This window comes from Sciurus vulgaris, assembly GCF_902686455.1.
Source record: "Sciurus vulgaris genome assembly, chromosome: 2".
Classification (NCBI taxonomy): domain Eukaryota; kingdom Metazoa; phylum Chordata; class Mammalia; order Rodentia; family Sciuridae; genus Sciurus; species Sciurus vulgaris.
In genome coordinates this window covers 111,614,398-111,637,339 of record NC_136462.1, presented here as the reverse complement: position 1 = coordinate 111,637,339, position 22,942 = coordinate 111,614,398, and the positions used below count along the sequence as shown (strand labels likewise).

The 22,942-nt window shown below is 36.4% G+C and overlaps 1 protein-coding gene across 1 annotated transcript; it reads left to right on the top strand.

The window, feature by feature from the left end:
• The first annotated feature begins 368 nt into the window (after positions 1-368).
• Positions 369-22,558, top strand: CIAO2A (cytosolic iron-sulfur assembly component 2A). Its single transcript, XM_079125753.1, has 5 exons — positions 369-687; positions 5,595-5,759; positions 11,583-11,632; positions 18,406-18,451; positions 22,242-22,558. The coding sequence occupies exons 1-5, from the start codon at positions 564-566 to the stop codon at positions 22,337-22,339; spliced, it is 483 nt and encodes a 160-aa protein (XP_078981879.1). The 5' UTR covers positions 369-563; the 3' UTR covers positions 22,340-22,558.
• Positions 22,559-22,942: the final 384 nt, after the last annotated feature.

Here is a 22,942-nt window from a genome sequence, read left to right as displayed (position 1 = left end):
GACGTCCCACTTCACCGCAACGGAAACCCACTTCCGGACTGATCAGGAAGTAAGAAAGATTTTGGCTGGAAGCAGCTCCCTTAAAGAAATAACTGTAAAGAGTCTCCGTGTTAGAAACGTCCTCATGCACTAGAAGGTCTCCTTTCCCCTACCTCTTCAGGATTCATCTTTAGTTTACTGCGGGTGCTGAGTGAGGTACTCAGCGACCGGTAGCTGACCGTTACATTCCACCCCCAGCAGGGACTACAAATCCCAGAATACAGTTCGCTGTCTTCCAAAGGAAACGTCCCATACATCCCAGCATGCAATACGCCTCAAGAGGCGCCAGGAAGCTTTTCTTGTTCCCCGGAAACCGAGCAAAGCATGCAGGGGCATGTAGTCCTTATGTTTCCCTTCCCTAGGGCCTTCGCGCTAGTGTGTCGTGTCCCGCCTATTCTCTGCTCCCCTAAACCTTTACACTTGTCTTGACCATTTGAAGACCAGGAAGTTGATAAATCCTGAGGCTGGCTGCAGAGAGACGGTGGCTCAGATAGGACAGTCGCCAGGGATGGCGGAGCGTGAGAATGGAGCGAGTGTTGGGGCTGCTTTCCTCTACGCTGAGCAGAGCCCTGTGGTCCTCAGGCCTCTCTGAGCAGGGAGCTGCCCGGCAGCCCCGGATCATGGAAGAGAAAGCGCTAGAGGTTTATGGTAATTAATTTTACCCAGTGCAGCATTTGGCGTTATACATGGAATTGGCTGGGGAGGCGAGGGGGACAAGGGCCTCACCCGAGGGTTGGGAGTGGACACCTGTTTTTTTTGCCGAATCTAGTGGGTGGGAAGCATGGGAAGCGTTTTCTTCGGGGTCCTAAATCACGCAGAAATGTGAGTCCTTCTAGCACCGGCCTCTTCCTAAACTTGGGGCAAGCTGAGACTGGGAGTCAGCCGGCTTCATTCCCCTTTTTTGCCCCCCATGCCCTAGTGCCGTTACAAGAGGTGTAGACAGAGCAGAAGTCTAGGGTGGTCAGTTAGGAAGCAGAGCTGTCCTAATTGCACCTCTCATGTGCGTTCCTGGACTCGCACTGTAACCACTTCTGAGGGCACTGCTATGAGTTGGGGACTGGCTCAAGGTCACAGCCACTCTTTTATGTGACAGATTCGATACCCATAGGTCCCTGAGAGAAGACAATGAGATAGGCTTCTTATAGTGAGGCCTGGAAATTGCAGTTCCTTAACACAGTTAACCTGTGTTTTATGTATGCATACTATATACACACATATATATGTTCTCTACTGTATATATTTAGTAGTCTCCTCTTGGAACTGTCTTCATTGTACAGATAAAGAAACAAAAGCTTAGAATAGTTAAAGAACTACTTGGAGGTCACACTGTCAGTAAGGAACTAAGCAAAAATTAATTTCTCATTCCAAAGGTAGTGCACTTTTGCACTTCTCAGCATTTCACAATTGCCATTTTTCTCTCTCTCTTTCTCTCTCTCTGCCCCCCCCCCACCCCCGTCCCTTTCCTTCTCCTTAGGTAGTATTTTTGAAAACCAAAAAGATCCCATACAAAAAGAGATCTAAGGCTTAGGACATAGCTCACTTGGTAGAGTGCTTGCCTCCTATGCACAAGGCCCTGGGTTCAATCCCCAGCAAACCCCCCCCCCCAAAGGAAAAAAAAAAAAAAGAAAAGAAAGAGTAATATCTAATCATTACAATACAAATGTAATTGGGGCAAGGACATAGGCCAGTAGAAGAAAGTCAGGGATGGGAAAGACCTTTGGAGCTAGTCTAGTTTACTTCTCTCTTGTTAGAGTCAGGAATACTAAACCCCAACCAGATGATAATTATGAGTGTACAGATCTCCACAAAGTAGATGAACACATTCCTGTTCTGCCAAACCTCTATCTATAGCATTTAGGAACTGCAGGGCCCTGGGAAGACAACTTTGGAAGACACATGACTCTAACCCTGAAACTTACATTTAAAGAAACCTATTTATGCAAAAATATAGTATGCATTAGAAGGCCGTAGACTTCAATAAGAGATACAGAAGTTTATGGGAAGGGGAGATAATAGTCTCTTTGAGGATCTGAAAAGAGTTTAAAGAGAAGGAGCCACTTGAATTGGGCCTTGAAGAATAGTTGGGACCTGAGGACTAAGGCTATAGCTCAGTGGCAGAGTGCTTGCCTAGTATGTATGAGGCACTGGGTTCAATCCTTAGCACCACATAGAAATAAACAAATTAAAAAAAAAAAAAAAAGAATAGTTGGGACCTGAATATGTATAGGGTCAAAAGGGTATGCTAAGCCCAGGAGACTGAAGCACAAGTGTGGAGATTGGAAGATAACATAGCTAGGGAATGGGAGATAGATGGAGCTCAAGGGTAGGTTTTATGGTTACAGGTAGACGTGTGGCTGAATGTTGTTTTAGATAGTTTGGAATTGGATACTGAAGCTTGTAAATATAAATGAAGACTAATCAATGCAGAGCCATGGAAAAATTTTTGTCAGAAGTAATGTGAGGAAAGCAGCATTGATTTCTTTAAAAAGAAAAACCTCTGAAATCACTAGAAAACTAGAGAAGTTTAATAAGGGGTGAGGTTTAATTTCAGGGTTTAGATGCATATACAGTATAAACCAGGCACAGTGGTACACATCTGTAATCCTAGCAACTCAGGAGGCTGAGGCAGAATAGCATAACTGAGGCCAGCCTCAGCAACTTGGTGAGACTGTCTCAACATTTTAAAAAAACAAAAACAAAAAATGGGGATGTAACTCAGAGTTAGAGGACCCCTGGGTTCAATCCCCAGTACACTTCTCCACACACACACCAAATAGTACAACTTAGATAAGTGAACCTTACAGGAAGAAAGTCTGGGAAGAAAGGTAAAAAAGCCTCTTTTTTCAAAAAACCCTATAAATCCCATGATAACACAACTCCTGTAAGAGAAGCTATAGCATCTTTCCTGCCTATATTTTAAAATTGTTTCTAATTAAGAAATAAGCCCAGGGGGCTGGGGTTGTGGCTCAGTGGTAGAGCGCTTGCCTAGCATGTGTGAAGCACTGGGTTCGATTCCCAGCACCACATATAAATATTGAATAAAATAAAGGTCTATCAACATCTAAAATAAAAAATATATGATCAAAATTTATTAAAAAATTAAAAGGACTGGGGTTGTGGCTTAGTGGTAGCGTGCTCATCTAGCATGCCTGAGGCCCTGGGTTCGATCCTCAGTAAGCCCAGGAGATAGCTGGGGAGAAGGTAGAGTTTAATTGATTTTTCCCAGTTGCATTTCTGATTATAGGAGAGCTATAAATAATAGAAAAAAATGTGATGCTTGAGAACATCAAACCTATCCTACCTAAAATTCTACTTTTTTCCTTTCTGTATCACTGTTTATCATTCTCTTTATCCTTTTCTACACTTAGCCTCAGTAAGAAGGAAATCTTGTCCTCTCCATGGCCAACTCAGGCTCCCACATTCTTTTTGTGTGTGTGTGTGTACCAGGGATTGAACTCAGGCACTCACCCTCTGAGTCACATCCCCAACCTTGTTTTGCAGTATGTTTAGAGAGAAAGCCCACTGAGTTGCTTAGCACCTTGCTTTTGCTGAGGCTGACTTTGAACTTGCAATCAATCCTCTTGTCTCAGCCTCCCGTGAGCCACTGGGATTACAGGCATGTGCCACTATGCCGGCCAGGCTCCCGCATTCTTAATCCCATTGCCTTCTGCTTAACTTTACTAGTTTCCATCTACCCCCCCCCCCCTTCCTTCCCTTTGGGTTATCTAACTTACTTGGGTTTCTTCTACCCTTGTCATTGGTCTTCCTCTGCCCCTTTTTTCCCCTACCAAGATACCTTAAGAATACATTTTCAGGGGCTGGGGTTGTAACTCAGTGGTAGAGCACTTGCCTCGAGTGCATGAGGCACTATGTTCAATCCTCAGCACCACATAAATAAATAAAATAAAGGTATTGTGTCCATCTACAACTAAAAACAAAAAATTTAAAAAAGAAAAAAGGAATACATTTTCAGTTCTTACTACTTCTCCTTTTGAAGGCTGACTTTGGCTCTTGCTTTTCTGCTGAAACTGCTTTTTTTTTTTTTTTTTTTTAAATGGTACTGAGGTTGAACCCAGGGACACTTTACCATTGAACTACATCCTCAGCCCTTCATATTTTTTCTTTTTGAAACGGATTCACTAAGTTGCTGAGGTTGGCTTTGAACTTCTGATCCTCCTACCTCGGCCTCCTGAGTTGCTGGGATTACAGGCATGTGCCACTGTACTTAGCTGAAACTGCTTTCTTATAGGTGACTTCCTGGGTGACAAATCAAAGGCCTGTGTTAGCTCTTGTCAGCCTGATTTGCTTCAGTGTTTGATGTTGTTAACCACCTTTCCCTTCCTTTCTCTGATTCTTCTAACTTTTCTTTCTCATTCTAACCCTTAAATGTTTCCCAAGGATCTATCCCTACATTTCTTTCTCCTTATACAAATAATTCTCAAATTGAGCTGCACATATGATAACCTGAGAAATTTTTTAAACTCTCAACTCTCAGACTGTACCCTAACCAATTAAATCAGAATCCCTCAGACATTAGTTTTGTTTCAAAGGTAAAATTCTACTCAGTCTCTGTGAATTCCATGGATTCAACAAACAGTCTAGCCTTGGTACCCTCTTAAACACTATGGTACAGTTAAACATTTGCTGGAAAATTCCATTGACTTGCCCCTTATACACCTAGAAATCACCATGTAGGACTTGTCCCATCCAAATTTCTCTCTTATTTTTATCCTATTTGTGTTCCCCTCGGCACTTGGACCTAAAATTTGAGTATCTTTCCTTGTCTTCTGTATCCAAAGAAGTGTCAAATGCTGTTGATTCTGCCTCTGAAATTACTTCTTCATTTGTTCCTTCCTGTTACCATCATGTACTGATTTTAGGGCCAACTTTTTTATCTAATATTACTAGCTCTATTCTTTATTTCTGAGTCTGGTAGTTGGTGAATGAATCACCAGCTGACAGCAGAGTGCTATTCATGTCACTTCCTTGTTCCCAATCTCTTAAGGACTCCCTGATGACTGTAGCCAGCTGTAAAAGACCCTTGATGGTCTGGCCCAACCCTTATATTCTACTCTTCACTTATGCTGGATTCTAGGCAAATGAAACTTGAAATATTACCTATTTTTTTTTTTTTTTTTTTTGCGGTGCTGGGGATTGAACCCAGGGCCTTGAGCTTACAAGGCAAGCACTCTACCAACTGAGCTATATCCCCAGCCAAAATATTACCTATTATTAAAGGCTGGATTTCAAATTGCACTTCTATAAAGCCTGAAAGAATATTTTTCCAACCCAATAATTCCTCTTGAGTTCCCATGACACATTTCCCATTCTTATTATATTCTCTCTACAGTGTTGTATCCGAGAAACTGGATATGGTCTACTAATGATCCAAGAAAACAGTTGCTCTCAAAAGGAAACCAGTAGTGGAAATCTGTCAGAAGCCCAGGAATTGCTGTAATATTTGCTTAAAAAGAAGTCAGTACTTAGAATTGGCAATATCCCTATTTAGAATATTCATAATTTAATGTAATACCTTGTCTCTCATAATTCTTTAGATTTGATTCGAACTATCCGGGACCCAGAAAAGCCCAATACTTTAGAAGAACTGGAAGTGGTAACGGAAAGTTGTGTGGAGGTTCAGGAGATAAACGAAGAAGACTATCTGGTTATTATCAGGTTCACACCAACAGTACCTCATTGCTCTTTGGCAACTCTTATTGGTAAGGTTATATGTGTGTATGTGTAAATTCTAAATCATTCATGTGAACTTGACCCAAGATAACAATTTATTTCATGTATCACGCTTTATTGTTTACAGAATATTTTCATGTATTCATCTTCTATCATCTAGTACCTGAGACAGTTAAAATACTATTATCTTCATTTTATAGATGAGGAATTGGAAACTGAGAGAGTTCAAATCACTTACTCAGAATCCAGTAGACAAGAAATGGTGAAGGTGAGGCTTAAACCCAAGTCTCCTGACTCCAGATCTCTTTCTCTAATTACCTTACAATGTTTCTCTTAGGTATACATGGTCACAATTAACAGAGAGTGGGTATAGGACAGATCTCCTAGTTGTGGAGATTGGAATGGGTGCTATCAGACTAGCACTGCTGCCATCACCATCTTTGCCATTCAGCTTCTCTGTTGGCTTCATGTATATGGGCGTGGAAGGGTTAGAAGGGTTTTGTTTGATTTGGTTTTGGTTGGTTTGTTTTGGTGGTTTTGGATATTGAACCCTGGTCTTTCATATGCTCTAGAAACACTCTTCCACTGAGCTGTATTCTGAGTCCCTAGGAGGTTTTTTTTGTTATTGTTTTAGTTTTATAGTTACTGGGGATTTAACCTGGGAGTACTCTACCACCAAGCTATATCCCCAGACCCTTTTGTTTTGAGACAGTCTTGCTATTGCTGAGGCTGGCCTTGAACTTGCAATCCTCCTACCTCAGCCTCCCAAGTAGCTGGGACTACAGGCATGTACCATTGTGTCCACCTCTGGGATGGTATTTTTTTAAGCAGTTTTTCACTTGTGAGGCTGCAGTCTCAATATTTTGAATTAGGTTAGCAGTGCTTTGAATATATAAGTTGTTATAAGGAATAAAAAGGTAATATAAAGGAATATTTCAAAAGGTTTCTTTGAATATGTACTTATTGTAAAGAATATAAAGGAAATTTAAAATTTTTTTTTATATTCAAAATTTTATTCTCTCTCATAGAGTATACAAAGACTTTAACATCAGAAAATACATGAACCAATGAAAATTCTATTTCCTTAGTTAGATTCTTGTTTCAAGAAAATATACCAAAGAGATCTCAGAATAGGAAATTTATTTTATACCAAATGTTCCCCAGTGGGGGATTGATTAAATAATTAATTATACATATAAATGAAGGAATACTATGCAACTATAAAAAGAATGAGGAAACTCATTAATAGTAAGTACTTATGACAAACTGTTAAGAAATAAAAATAAGCATAGTGTTGCTACTGTTTATACAAAAAAAGGCAAAAATAGCCAGGTGTGGTGGCACAGGCCTGTGATCCAATGCCTTGGGAGGGTATTGCAGGAGAATTGCAAGTTCAAGTCCAGTCTGGGCAACTTAACCAGACCCTGTCTCAAAATAAAAAATTAAAAAGACTTGGGATGTAGCTCAGTGTAAACACCCTGAATTAAAAACCCAGTACCATAAACACACACCAAAAAAAAAAAAAAGACAAAAATAATTTATATTTGATTGTATATACATAAAGCATCCATAAAAAATGAATAGCTATGATGGGTATAAGTGGGTAATAGTGGTGGTGGGAACTGGGCAGATGGGGGACAGGATGAAAGGGAGACTTTATTGTGTATTATGTTTAAAATTTTTTGAACTGTGGGAATAGATCATCTGTTGAAAAGCAAACAAGTTTATAAAAATTGAAAAGGTATTTTGTTATTGTTCCCACCATTGTGATTTTGTGTCCTTCTCACTAGTTGACCTAGATTCCCTTTGTTAGTGGTTTCCAGCACATGAGCCATATCTTGAGGGACTGGAAGTTCTGTGTATTCATAAGTGTTATTATATTTATTAAAATTTTAATGTTAGGAAAAGTATTATTGAATGCAGTTATTTTTTGTCAATAGAGAATTTCTGAACCAACAGATATTGGACATACTACCACCATCTTGAGGAAGAGGGAGGTATCTTAAACTATTTTGACATTGAGCATCTTTAAATAGCATCCAAAAGTCTATTGAAAATTCATTTTTTAAAAAATTAACATTTATTTAAATTATAAAGTGACATGTTTATTTGCAATCATTTTGAAACTCCACAACAAAGTATAAAGAAGAAAGTAAAATTAGCTGTCAAAAAAGAATGTATACTTTGAACTAAAATCCCAACTCTGTCAGTTCTCCCATTTTGTAGCCTTGGGCAAGTTACTTAACTTTTCTGAGCTTCAGTTTCCTTATCTGGAAAAGAGAGATAGTAAACATATTTTCAGAGTTGTATAGGTTAAGAAATAGAAAGCATAAAATATAGGATTTTTTAAAAATTTTGTTGCCTTATGCATCCTAGGCAAGTGCTCTACCACTAAGCCACACCCTCCCCTCAAAAAATGTTTTTGTTGTATTAGTCTTTAATTACATAGTTATATGTTACATGATAACCATATCAATATAATTACTGCAACTACTTGGATTGCCTCCAGCCTTTCACAATTATAAATAATACTGTGATGAACAACTGTATACATAAATATTTTTATAAATCTTATTATCTCAGGATAAATTCCTATAAGTGGAATTATTGGGTTAGGTGATCTAAATATGTTTAGGCCTTTTGATATTTATGGCAAATCCTTATCAAAAAAACTTATACAACCCAGGAATTAATGAAATAATTCCATAGAAAAATACTATTATGTATAAAATGTTTATAATAAATTTAAAATAGTGAAATCTGGAAGAAACTATAGAATCTATTAATAGGGAAATGGCACTAATGTAATATGCTTTCATATTGTTATTAAAAATAAATATGACCATGGAAACAAAGTATCTGTGTGAAAAATGTAGGGTGGGCATGGTGGCCCACCCCTATAATCCCAGCTACTCAGGAAGCTGATGCACGAGTATCATAAATTCAGGGCCAACTGGGCAACTTAGTGAGACCTTCTCAAAATTAAAATAAATAAATTAATTAATTAAGGACTGGGGATGTAGCACAGTAGTAGAGTGCCCTTGGATTTACTCCTCAGTACCAAAAATAAGTAAGTAAGTAAATAAATAAATAAATAAAAGAAAAGCATATGAGATTTGAATAAGTTCAATCTGCATCATAATTTCAGTTATAGAAAAAATATTTATGGAACAAATAGTGAGTGAATGAAATAAAAATAATGCCTGTGTGAGGATACTAAGTTTATTTAATGGTTGATATTGCAGATGTTTATACATACTGAGCAAAGTTTTTGTCATTTTTCTTGGCCCTTTTGATATGTATTTCAGTTAAGATTCTTGACTTTTTAGGGGTCAATATAGTAGGTAATCAAATTCAGTCAACACAGTTGGAAAACTCAATGAAGAAAGCCTTATTTCTATGAGCAGATAGTCCCAGTAGAAAAGGTACCAGAGTAAGAGTTCTAGCTTAGATTGTCACCTACTCAAAGTTATCCTGGTGAATGATTCCAAAGATAGGAAAACTCAAAGGGGTCAAGTGAGTAGCAGGAAAACCAGTTGATGATCATTTATGTTGACAAACCAGAAAGAATAGCTGTAGGTAGCTGTGGTCCTATGGGAAGGGCATAGGATTTGGAGTGAAAAGCTATGGGTTCAACTTCTTCCTCTGCTACTTGTTAGCCATGAGATGTTGAACAAATTGCTATAAAATGAAAATGAAAGAACAGTAACAGCTAATGTTTATTGTACATTTTATGTGCTGTGTACTATTTAAAGCTCATTGCTTAACAATTTATTCCTCATAGCAGCTCTATACATTGGGATACTAATATAATACCTGTTTTACAGATGAAGAAACAAGCTCAGAGTGATTGGGTAGCTTGCCCAGCATCACAACTAGTGTGTAGTAGAGCCACTTTTCAACACAAAGTATCTTTCTCAGTTATGCTATAGTGCCTTTCTTGAGGATAATGATACTCAAAAAGTGCTTTGTGGGTGCTGGGGAGGAAGCTCAGTAGAGCACTTGCCTTGCATGTACAAGGCTCTGGTTTCAATCCCTAGTACCTCCAAACAAAACAAAATAAAACAAAAAGTGTTTTGTGACTTGTAAAACAGTCATTAATTTATTTTATGGGTGAAGCACTTAACCCACAGTGATGAGATCACATGTATATGCTCATAAAAATTAAGGAAACATTGTGGGAGCCAGGAGAGTAGAGTTCTCCTGCTTTAAGGCAGACCTCTAAAGGGACTCTGTTAAGGAAATGATATCTTTTCTTTAGAGTCCTCTAATATTTAGTAGAGAACTATTGTTTGTTTGGTGCCAGGGACCAACTGTAAGACCTCATCATGCTAGGTAAGCACTCTACCACTAAGATACACCCTATCCACCTAGAGTTACTGTGTTTGAGGCTCTGAGCTGGGCACAGTCTCATTATATCTCATCTAATCTTTTTCTCTCTTCTGGAATTTTTCAAGATTGTGTTGGAAACTTAATGGTACTTAGAAAATAAAAATAAATTAATTTCATAGCCCCCAAAAGATAGGTAGTTGGACAATTGTACTTTGCTGTGTTAGGGTAGTTTGGGGTTTTATTGTTAATGTATATTTTTAATAAGCCAAAATGCTAAAAAATTATTTTTTATAGCATAAAAGCCCTTATGCATTAGTTGGTTGGAGCAAGAAATAAATTACTCCAAATAGAAGGCTGCAAAATCTGATTTATCTTCTGTTGTATAAGAGTATGGATTTAGTAAAATTTGATTTAAGATTGATTATGTTATATGCATGTATGAATATGGCATAGTGAATCCCACTATTATGTATAATTATAATGCACCAATAATAAATAAATAAATATTCATTCTTTAATTTGGAGATGGGGGAGAAGTTGAACATTGGTGTGTGTTCCAAGTTGAGGGTGTGTTCCAAGTTCAGTTTTAATTACTTTTCTTTCTTTCTGTCTCTCTTATTTATTTATTTATTTATTTATTTATTTATTTATTTATTTATTTTTGTAGTACTGGGATTAAACCCAAGAGTGCTCTACCACTGAGCTACATCACCAGCCCTTTTATTTTTAAATTTTACCTTGAGACAGTGTCTTACTAAGTTTCCCAGGCTGTCCTTGAATTTGCAATCCTCTTGCTTCAGCCTCCCAAGTAGTTGGGATTATAGACATATGTCACCACATCTGGTTCCAGTTTTAATTTCTGGCACAAATCTCAACTGAAAAAATAAATTACTGAACTGTGGCTTAGCTATGGTGACAAACTGAACTTCGGTAGAGCTTGTTTTAGGATAATAATGATTTGTACTTTGCAAGCATAAAGAATTCCCACTTCAAGAAGTTTTACGTGGCCCTTTTTAAATGACTCTTGGTTTTATAATTTTTATTTAATCATTTTTAAAAATATGTGCTGGGGATTGAACCCAGGGCTTCCAGTGTGCTGGGTAAGGTCTCTACCACTGAGTCACATCCCCAACCCCTCTTACTTGGTTTAACATTTTTGCATTGCCTAGCCTGTTGTGAACATTAATAAAGTTTAGTGGAGTAATTGACCTTTGCTGGAAGACTAATTGATACAGTAGAAAAGTCATGGATTTTGTAGTGGTCCTAGGTTCCCCTCCCAACTTTTCAGCTTTACTAGCTCAGTGACTTTGGCAACTTGTATTGAGACTGGTTTCATAATTTATAGAATGGTGTTAGTGATGCCTGTTTACTGGATTATCATGTGAAATACATAAAATTGTATATTAAATTTCCTAGCATTGTACATGTGTTATGGGAACACATAACACAGCTATATAACTTTTAAGAATCAAGAAGAGATCAAGTGATAATTGGAGGATTTTTTTTTTTCTCTTCCACAGGGCTGTGCTTGAGAGTAAAACTTCAGCGGTGTTTGCCATTTAAGCACAAGGTAAGGAAATGCTTTATCATTGTCTTGAACCCAGGGCCTCACAAATGCTAGACAAGTACTCCACCACTGAGCCACATTGCCAGCCCATGTTACTGTCTTTCATACCTGCTCTGTTTGAGATATAATTCATACATATCACATAATTCATATATTTAAAGTATATAGTCCATAGAGTTTTAGTATATTCATAGAATTGTGCAACCATCACTCTAATCGATTTAATATGTTTTCATCACCCCCAAAAGAAACTATGCCCCCATTAGCAGTCATTCCCCTTTTATCTTGAACCCTTCTCCATCTATGGGCAATATCTGTCTCTAGATTTGTCTATGCTAGATATCTCATTTAAATGAAATTATACAATGTAGCATTTATGTCTGACTTCTTTGACTTGGCATGATTTCAAGGTTCATTCACATTTTAGCATGTATCAGTGTTTCCTTGCCTTATGATATTCCATTGTATGAATAAACCACATCTTATTTACCTCTTCATAATTTGTTGGGGCATTTGGTTGTTTCTACATTTTGTCTGTTATGAACAATGCACATTTGTATACAAGTTTTTGTATGGGCATGTTTTCATCTCTTCCACCTAGGAGTAACTCTCTGACCATACCATTTTACATTTTTACCAGCAGAATATGAGTGTTCCAATTTCTCTGCATCCTCACCAACATTTATTATTGTCATGTCTTTTTGATTATAGCCATCCTAGTGGGTATGAAGTAATATTGTGGTTTTGATTTGCATTTACCTGATGACTAGTAATGTTGAACATCTTTTTATGTGTTTTTTTGGATATTTGTGTATTTTTTGGGGAGAGCTACCTATTCAGATCTTTGGTTCATTTTTAAATTGAGTTTTCTTTTTATTGTCAAATTGTAAGCGTCGTTGTTTTGTTTTTTGTTTGTGCTGGGGATTGAATCCAGAGCCTCACACGTACTAAGCATGTGTTCTACCGCTAAATTATACCCACAACCCCTAAGTGTTCTTTTTAAATACAAATTCCTTATTAAGTATTTGGCAAATATTTTCCCCATTTTGTGGGTTGTGTTTTCACTTTCTTGATGATATCTTTTGTACAAAAGTTTTTAGTTTTGATGAAGTTCAATTTATCTTCTTTATCTTTTCTTTTATATATGTATACTTTTGGTACAGTATCTAAGGAAGATGGTTTTGACCAACTGTTGAGCAGGAATGCAGATTCACAGTTAATTCATGATAATTGGTTATAGTTCATGAAAGGTCTTATCTCTTTCAGTCTCTATAATTCCCAAGCAAGTATGCCTTCTATACATAGCTTCTAGCTCACCTTTGCTTGGATTACCCCAACTTTATAGAGTTGCCAACTCTCCAAACTCATATGTCCAAATCCTGCCCAGTTTTTTTTCTACCCATCGTTTAAGGCCCAGTGAAATCCTTTCTTCCATAATGTCAGTCTTGATATTTATGACAAAAATTATTTTGCTCTTTAAACTCCCATAGTTCTTTGTCTTCTAATGTAGAAAGTGTCATTTTCTAATATGTTTTCTAACCAAGTCCATATTTCATCTCCTGGGTTGTCAGCCTTTTTTTTTTTTTTAAGGTGAATTTGTTTCTTCGTTGGTATCTTAGAGTCTCATTCTGTTGCCCAAAGCTGGACTCAAACTCGTGAACCTCCCATCTCAGCCTCTACTGTGGCTGGGATTATAGGTGTGCCCCACTACACCTGTCAACTTCTTGAAGTCAGAGTTTTTGTATGATCTGTCTCTTTTTTTCCACTGTGATTTTATACATAGTAGGAGCTCAATAAATGTGTGCTAAATTGAGTAAATTAAAGAATGCCAGTTCTAGTGGTATCTGATATACTGTAAACTTTGTTTTGCATTTTAACTGTTTTAATTAAAATGTCTAATTTTTAATTTTGGAATGATTTAAAATTTATAGAAAAGGTGGGACATAGTATAAAAACTCCCATATGTTCTTCACCCAAGTTCACTAATTGTTAATGTTTGCTCCATTTGCTTTATCATTTTCTCCCTCTCAACACATATATATCCACATATAAACACACACACATACATATAAATACTCATATAACCACATTTTTTGAACTGTTTGAGTGCAGGCATTCTACCATCATCTTACTCCTATATATTCTAGGGTGTGTTTCCTTAAAAAAACAAAAGGACATTACTGCAGTACAATTTTGAAAATCAGGAAATTTAATGAATTAAACGTTGGTACAATACTGTCATCTAATCTACAACGCATTCAAATTTCCCTTGTCAATAATACCCTCTGTGATGATCCTCCTCCTGTCTCTGCCTCTTCTCCATCACACATTGCATTAGTATAGTAGTCAATAGATTTAGGTTCCTTTAATCTGGAGTAGCCTTTATCTTTTATTATCTTGATATGTTTAAAGAATGTGGGTCAGAAATTTTGTAGATTGTGTCCCAATTTTTTTTTTTAAATTCTCTCATTTATTTATGTATTTTTTGTTACCAGGGATTGAACCCAAGGGTGCTTAATGACTGAACCCCATCCCTAGCCCTTTCATTTTTTTTTAATTTTTATTTTTACATTTTGATTCATTGCACACAAATGGGGTACACCTTTTCATTTCTATGATTGTACACAATGTAGATTCACACCATTCATGTAATCATACATGTACATAGGGTAATGGTGTCTATCTTAGTCTACTATCTTTCTTCCCCTACCCCCTCCCACCCCATTTTCTTCTACACCATCCAAAGTTCCTCCATTCTTTTCTTACTCCCCTTACTCACCCCCATGTTATGTATCATCATCCACTTATCAGAGAAAACATTCGACTTTTGCTTTTTTGGGATTGGCTTATTTCACTTAGCCTGATATTCTCCAACTCCATTCATTTACCCTGCAAATGCCATATTTTTCTTCTTCTTTATGGCTGACTAATATTCCAATTTGTATATATACCACAGTTTCTTTATCCATTCATCAATTAAAGGGCATTTCCTTTGGTTCCACAATCTAGCTATTTTTGAATGGAGCAGCTATGAACATTGATGTGGCTGCATCACTGTAGTATGCTGATTTTAAAACCTTTGGGTATAGGTCAAGGAGTAGGATAGCTGGGTCAAATGGTGGGTCCATTCCAAGTTTTCTGGGGAATCTCCATACTGCTTTCCAGAGTGGCTGCACCAATTTGCAACTCCAGCAATGTATGAGTGTGCCTTTTCCTCCACATCCATGCCAATACTTATTATTGCTTGTGTTCTTGATAATAGCCATTCTAATTGGAGTTAGATGAAATCTTAGGGTGGTTTTAATTTGCATTTCTCTTATTACTAGAGATGATGAGCACTTTTTCATATATTTGTTGATCACCTGTATATCTTCTTCTGTGAAGTGTCTGCTCGTTTCCTTAGTCCATTTATTGATTGGGTTCTTTGTATTTTGAATGTAAAGTTAAGTTCTTTATAAACTTTGGAGATTAATGCTCTGTCTGAAGTGTGTGTGGAAAAGATTTTCTTCCACTCTGTAGGCTCTCTTTTCACATTATTAATTGTTTCCTTTGCCAAGTAAAAGCTTTTTAGTTTGAATCCAGCCCACTTATTGATTCTTGCTTTTATTTCTTGCGCTCTGGGGGTCTTGTTAAGGAAGTCTGGTTCTAAGCCAACATGATGAAGATTTGGGCCTACTTTTTCTTCTATTTGGTGAAGGGTCTCCAAATTGGGTTTTTTGATGTTCCCTGATTTGATGATGATGATGATGACTTGGTAAGAATAATGAATAAACATTTTCTCATTGAATTATATCAGGAGGTCTATAATTTTTTTCCTTCTTTTTTTTTCTTTTTCTGGTACCAGGGATTGAACCCAGGGGCACTTAACCACTGAGCTACATCCCCAGTCCTTTTTTTTTTTTTGGTACTGAGGATTGAACCCAGGACTGCTCAACTACTGAGTCATATCCCCAGCCCTTTTTTATATTTTATTTAGAGACAGGGTCTTGCTGAGTTACTTAGGGCCTTGCTAAATTGCTGAGGCTGGCTTTGAACTCTCGATCCTCCTGCCTCAGCCTCCTGAGCTACTGGGATGACAGACTTGTGCTACCCCGCCTAAGAGGCCTATAATTTCACATTTGCCCCATTATTGGTGACAGTTGCCTTCATCAACTGTTAGTTTACCCTGATAGGTATTTCATGTGGAAATAGCAGGGTAAATGCTTGAGTCTTCCCCTTTATTTGTTATTTTTGGGATTAATGAGTCATATATAAGTTTTTTATTGGTACCTAATAATTATACAAAATAATTGGTTTCACTGTGTCATATTTATATATGAGCATAGCATACTGACATCAACTTTATTCTTAATATCTCCCCTTTTCCTCCCTTCCCCTGGATCTCCTTCCTCTACTATTTTCATGAGCCTTTTTTTCCTATTTTCTCTCTAGCTTCCATATATGAGAGAAAACAAGCTCCACTTTTTAAATTTTATCTCTGATCTTTATTATTTCTTTCCTCCTACTGGTTTTTGGAATGGTTTGTTCTTGTTTTTCTAAGACCTTCTTATACGTCGGTGGGTTATTTAATTGGAATCTTAATGTTTGTTTGTTTGTTTTTAATATAGGCTCTAATAGCTATAAACTATTATCTCTTAGAACTGTCTTTACTGTGTCCCAGAAATTTTGGTGTGTTGCATTCCTATTCATGACTGAGTCTCAGAATTTTTAAATTTCTCCTCTGATTTCTTCAATGACCTACTATTCAAGAGTGTATTATTGGGGGCTGGGGAGATAGCTCAGTCGGTAGAGCGCTTGCTTTGTAAGCACAAGGCCCTGGGTTCGATCCCCAGCACCCCCCCTCCAAAAAAAAGAATGTATTATTCAGGGCTGGGGTTGTGACTCAGTGGTAGAGCACTTGCCTAGCATATGTGAGGCACTGGGTTCGATTCTCAGGACTGCATATAAATAAATGAGTAAAATAAATGTCCATCAACATCTAAAAAATATTTTAAAATTTTTAAAAAAGAGTGTATTATTCAGTCTCCCATGTGATTACATAACTTCTGTAGTTTTTTAATTGTTGATTTCTAATTTCATTCCCTTATGATCTCATAAGATGCAAAAGAAGTTGAATTACTTCAATTTTTTTGTATTTGCTCAGATGTTTTTATGTTCTAAATGTAATCAATTTCAGAAGAAGTTCATGAGAAGCTGAAAAGAAAGTATATTCAGCTGTTATTGAAGGATATATCCTATAAATGTCCATTAAGTTCATTTGATTAATAGTATGAATTAACTCTGTAGTATCTGTGTTGATTTTATGTCTGGATGACCAATCAGTGAGAAAGGTGTATTGAAATCACCCAGTATTATTGTACTGTGGCCTGAGACTTTATATCGAATAGTGTTTATTCTATATAGGTGCACCAATTGTCGGGGAATAAATATTTACTATCATTATATTTTCTTGTTGGATTATTCCCTTTGCCAATATGTAGTGACCTTCTTTGTCTTTAATTTTGGCTTGAAATTTACTTTGTTAGATATGAGAATAGCTACTCCTGTTTGATTTTGGATTTCATTTGTATGTAATACCATTTCCATCCTTCACATTAAGCCTGTGGATGTCTTTGCCTATGAGGTGCATTTCTTGAAGACAATGTATAACTGGGTCTTGTTTCTTAATTCAGTGTAGTTGCACATAATTTTCAACCAAAGTTAATGAATGTGGAGTTATTCTATACCTTGTTTTGTACTAGGGGCTCATGTATGGTATTTTGTCTTTTAAGAGAGATTAGATGAGATGATCTCTAAGGTCCTTTTTAGCTATAATAGATTATGCTTTTTTCATGGAAAGCATTTATCTCAGTAGTGAATAAGTAAGAATTAGTTCATATGTTCCAGTGTTCTGTGGACAGCATGCTTTCTTTTTTTATATACATTTTTAGTTGTAGATAGACACAATACTTTTATCTTATTTATTTATTTTTATGTGGTGCTGAGGATTGAACCAAGTGCCTCACATGTGCCAGGCAAGTGCTCTACCACTGAGCCACAACCTCAGCTCAGAGAGCATGCTTTCTTAACCACAGGATTTGCAGTGATTTTGTAGGTTGTCTCAAAAGCTCTAGGTCTTAGAGGCTAACTAATTTGTAGGAGTGCAGCAAGGCCAGGAGGGATAGCTTAACCAATATGATACTTAAGAATAAATGCAGCAAAATAATAGAGGATAAGAAAAGGAGATGCTAAAATTGGGTATATTGTGGTCCCATTTTTCTAAAATAATGAGAAAACACTTCCAACCTCTGTGCGTGCATGTGTGCTTGTGTGTGTGTGTGTGTGTGTGAGAAATGTGTGTAAGGTTATATGAGTATAGAGAAAAATATCTAAGAAACTACATGAAATTATTAATGTGGCTTTACCTGAGGAGTGGGGCAGGAGGAGGTTTAGATACTAATTTGGGAAGAAGTAGAGTACAGGGGAAAGATATTCCTGAGTAAAACCACACATATAAGATTTCATTTGCCAAAAATTTTATGTGTATTCTTTTTAAAAAAATTCTTGAAAATGCCCCCTACAGGATCTGCTCAGTTGAACAAAATATTATTAATTTCAGTCCTTGTTTTAGAGAAGAATGTGAGGGATTTGAGCCTAAGTCTTTAATGTCTGAAACAGGATTTAGGCTTTTATCCCAAATTTCAGATGTATGGATTCTTGAGTCCTCTAAACATTCTGCCTCATTCTGTCATCTTAGAATGCTTTAATGTTTTGCTTCTATTATTTTTTCTTCCCAGTTGGAAATCTACATTTCTGAAGGAACCCACTCAACAGAAGAAGATAGTAAGTGAATCTGCAAATATTAAAAACACCTATAGATAGTACTTTTAAAAAAAATTTCTTTTTAGTTGTAAATGGACACAATACCTTTTATTTAATTTATTTTTATGTAGTGCTGAGGATCAAACCCAGTGCATCACACAGGCTAGGTGAGCGCTCTACCACTGAATCATAATCCAGCCCTACAGATAGTACTTTATCTTGAATACTGGGTTATTCTACCAGCCAAATATCTACTGGGTCACTTGTGAAAAAAGAGTATACTGTCAGTTATTTTGATCCTTCTTCATAGGCAGTGAAATCCAGGCATTTGAAAGAAGTGGTTTTTTACACCAAGACTCTTAACTAGAGTCCATGGATACTGACTGACTTGGGCCAGAGACTGAACATCTATAAATGATATCTAGGGACCTTCATCTTTGAGCTGAAGGGCATAATCTGTTCTTTGATGGCAGATTAGAGAGCCGTGTGCTTCAAATAGGAGCTCTTGTGATGAAAGCATTAGGGAATCAGGGTAGGTGCTCTTTAGGTTAATGTGTTAGAATAGGAGTTGGGAATCTTTTTTATATTTAGAACCTCTAGCCTACAGTGAGAAATCAAACAATAACTGCTTAAAAATCACAGTGGTGGGATTTGGGAAATGCAAAAGGTAAGAGTTCTAGCTGGTCTCTGTGTTAATTTTTTTTTATTTGTTCTTTTTAGTTATATATGACAATAGAGTGTATTTTGACATATTATAAAAACATGGAGTATAACTTATTTTAATTAGGATCACATTCTTGTGGTTGTACATGATGTGGAGTTTCACTCGTGGTATCTGTATGTTAAATTAAAAACAGAATTCTAAGACAGGTTCAGGGATACATGCCTATAATCCCAACTATTATACACACCTATAATCCCAGAGTGTGAGGCAGGAGGATCTCAAGTTTGAGGCCAGCCTGGGTAACTTAGCAAGATCCTGTTTCAAAATAAAAAGGGCTAGGAATGTAGCTCAGTGGTGGAGTATTTATCTAGCATGTACAAGGCCCTGGGTTCCATCCCCAGTAACACAAAAATCCAAAAAAATTTTTAAAATATAAAAAAATAAATAAAAACAATTTTGTACAAATGATAGAGCACAAATAATGAGAAATATATATAAAATGTATGGCTATATTAAGCTTTCATCACTAAATAGAGAAAAGAGAAAAGATATCAGAGGAGAGGAAGAATGAGAGAGCAATTTAGAAAGAGCAATAGTAAGATAGGTATGTAGAAAAAATAGTGACTCCAAAAGGCACACAAGGCTGGGGAAATATGCACCAAAAAAAAAAAAAAAAAAAACCAAACAAACAAACAAAAAAAAAAAAAAAAAAAAAAAGAGATGCAGAGAGGAAAACCTGCTACTTTCACAACAACAGTCTGTTAAAGAAACATATTAGGTACTGCTATGAAAACTATTAAGGTCATGTCCTATTTTCACAATTTCAGACTTATAGATCATCATTCTCCTCATGGGCTAAGCTTATTCAAACCCTATAAACTGAGGGCTTCTACCTCTAATTTAAGAAATAATAGACTGGCCCAGGTGCAGTGGCGCATGCCTGTAATCCCAGCTGCTTGGGACACCAAGGCAGGAGGCTCTGGAGTTCAAAGCCAGCCTCAGCAATGGCGAGGCACTAAGCAACTCAGTGAGACCCTGTCTCTAAATAAAATACAAAATAGGACTGGGGATGCGGCTCAGTGGTTGAGTGCCCCTGAATTCAATCTCTGGTACCCACCCAGAGGTTGAAGATGCAGTTTAATGGTAGAGCACTTGCCTGGCATGCTCGAGGACCTGGATTTGATCTTGCCACCACAAAAAATAAATAGGTAAATAAGCCATGTGCTGTGGTACATGCCTGTAGTCCTAGCTACTCAGGAGGATCCCTTGAGCTGTGGAGTTTGAGGCCATCCTGATCAAGACCCCATCTCAAAAAATTAAATAATAAAGTAATAAAGTAAAATTTAAAAAAATAAAAGAGTTTAAATATCCTTAAGCCACTCAGGTTATCCATTTTTTTTCTCGGTTCATTATAGTTGTACATAATGGCTAAATCTGTTATATATTTGTATGTGCACACAATACAACAATATAATTTGGCCAGTACGATTCCCCAGTATTTCCAGTATTTCCTCTTTCCCTTCTCTCCTTTCTGGTGTTTTTTTTTTTTTTGTTTTGTTTTGTCTTTTCTTTTTCTTTTTTTTGTACTGGGGATTGAACTCAGGGGTGCCTTACCATTGGGCTACATCCCCATCCCTTCTTATATTTTAATTTTGAGACAGGGTCTTACTAACTTGCTTGGGCTTGCTAACTTGCTGAGACTGGTGTCCAACTTGGGATCCTCCTGTCTCAGCCTCCCAAATCACTGTAATTACAGTGTGCACCACCATGCCCAGCCTTAGGTTATTCTTTTGAAAGTTCTCTAACCTGTAGGATTTTATAAGAACAATAGTATTAAGTCTTATGATTCTGGTTTTTCATTTTTAATTATTTACTGAGTGCCTTCTATGTGTCAGCACAGTTAAACCTTTGAGATACATACCTGCCCATGTGGAGCCTACATTTTCATAGGAAGAAACAGAATGAGCTGCATTTGTTGATACAAGAATGTGTGTGTTTTTTGCGGGGGGCAGTACTGGGGATTGAATCTAGTGTCTCACAAGTCTAGGCAACCACTCTACCACTGAGCTACTTCCTCAGCACTTCAAAATTTTTTTTTAATTTTAAGACAAGGACTTGCTAAGTTTCCCATGCTGACCTTGAATTTATGATCCTCCTGCCTTAGCCTCCTAGTAGCTGGGATTACAGGTATGTGCCACCATGCCTGACTGGGTGTGTTCTCTGCATGAGAAAACCCAGAAAAATCTATTCTCATTCAGAATATGGATATCTCCCTTTTGAACTCTTTTATTAATATCCCTATTAGTAAATTGTAGACAACAAAATGGGTCAATAGCTTTATTATGTAAAGATCTATGCAAGCTGATTTAAAAAAAAATAGATTAATAGGAAGAGATATTATCAGAAAATTCACACAAGAACTGATCAATAAACATGGAAAATGTTCTATTAATCAAGGAAATGCAAATTATAGCAATAATATGGAGCCATCTTTTCTTGTTTTGTATTTACATTTAGGTGTATTGTTTTTATTAATAAAACCAGCTATTGCTAGCAAAATTATAGCTTTTGTATTGTTCTTAAAAATGTAAATTGGCAAGTAATCTTGGAAAAAATTCAATAATATGGAGCAAACCATAAAAATATTTATACCCTTTGCTCTCACAATCACATTTTAAATTTTTTGTAAAAGAAAAAAACATGAAAGAAAAGGCTATTTTAAAGTTTTTTAAAAGATCTTAATGGACTTTATATTTTATTCTAGATTGGGCAACATACAGAAGGCTTTATGCTTAAAGTTGTTTATTATAGCATAATTTCCATAATTAATTTAAGTATCCTGCAGTTTAGAAAATAGGCTTAAGGGGAAAATAAAGAGCCATTTCCAAAATTGTATTTACTCTGAGTGTATACAGTTGTATAGAAATGGACAATCACAGGAAAGAAAGAAATTTGGTTGTAGTAGGGTTATAGGGAATAGTTTTCTTTTTAAGTCTGCCTTCCAGTCCTTAGAAATTGCATTCTGAGTAGTCAGAAACAGCTCTGAGTTCTCAAGGAGTTAAATTCTTTGTTTCAGCAGACTAATAAAAATATTGTGACCCTCTATATTGACACAGTTCTGCTCACTTTTGTCTGTGTGTTTTGCAGTCAACAAGCAAATAAATGACAAAGAGAGAGTGGCAGCTGCAATGGAGAACCCCAACTTACGGGAAATTGTGGAACAGTGTGTCCTTGAACCTGACTAATAGCTATTGTAAGAGTCTCTGAACTGTAATTATTTGATAGATTTGTTTAAACTCTTTGTAAAATGTAAAAGACTCATGTTTAATACATAAATGATTTGTACCTCAAAGCATTTTTTAAAGGATTATTTCCAAGCAAGTTATAATTACAAGGTAGGACCTAATTTGTTCAGTGAATAACATTCTCAGGATTTGTAACACTTAAGTGATCAGACAGAAAAATATTTTCTAGTTCTTATGGTGTAAGATGAGTTACTATTTTTCTGATGCTCATTCTGATACAACTACTTTTCATGTCAAATCTCTACTGTGCCCAAATATATTTGATTTAAGTCATTACTATAAAATAAATAAAACAGATGATTCTTATAATGTCTCACCTTAGAATTTTTTCATTGAATTGTAAATTCCACTATAAATGTCAACTCTTCAAAGATATTTCCAAAGCTTTATTTTTGCTGATTATTATATAGTATCAACTAAAACCCAAAAGGGACCCTTAAGATTGAACCCTGCTTTCTTTCAAGGAGAATCCTGGACACATTTATATGGGAGGAACAAATGTGAAGGTAAGATGACTTACACAATTTTGAAGATAAAGAAGTA

What these genes read in the sequence shown, in the direction of transcription:
- CIAO2A (XM_079125753.1), top strand. Translation starts at nt 564, where the DNA reads ATGGAGCGAGTGTTGGGGCTGCTTTCCTCTACGCTGAGCAGAGCCCTG. An exon ending in GAAAGCGCTAGAGGTTTATG is followed by an intron (nt 688 to 5,594) that starts GTAATTAATTTT and finishes ATAATTCTTTAG; the next exon opens with ATTTGATTCGAACTATCCGG. An exon ending in CTCTTTGGCAACTCTTATTG is followed by an intron (nt 5,760 to 11,582) that starts GTAAGGTTATAT and finishes TCTCTTCCACAG; the next exon opens with GGCTGTGCTTGAGAGTAAAA.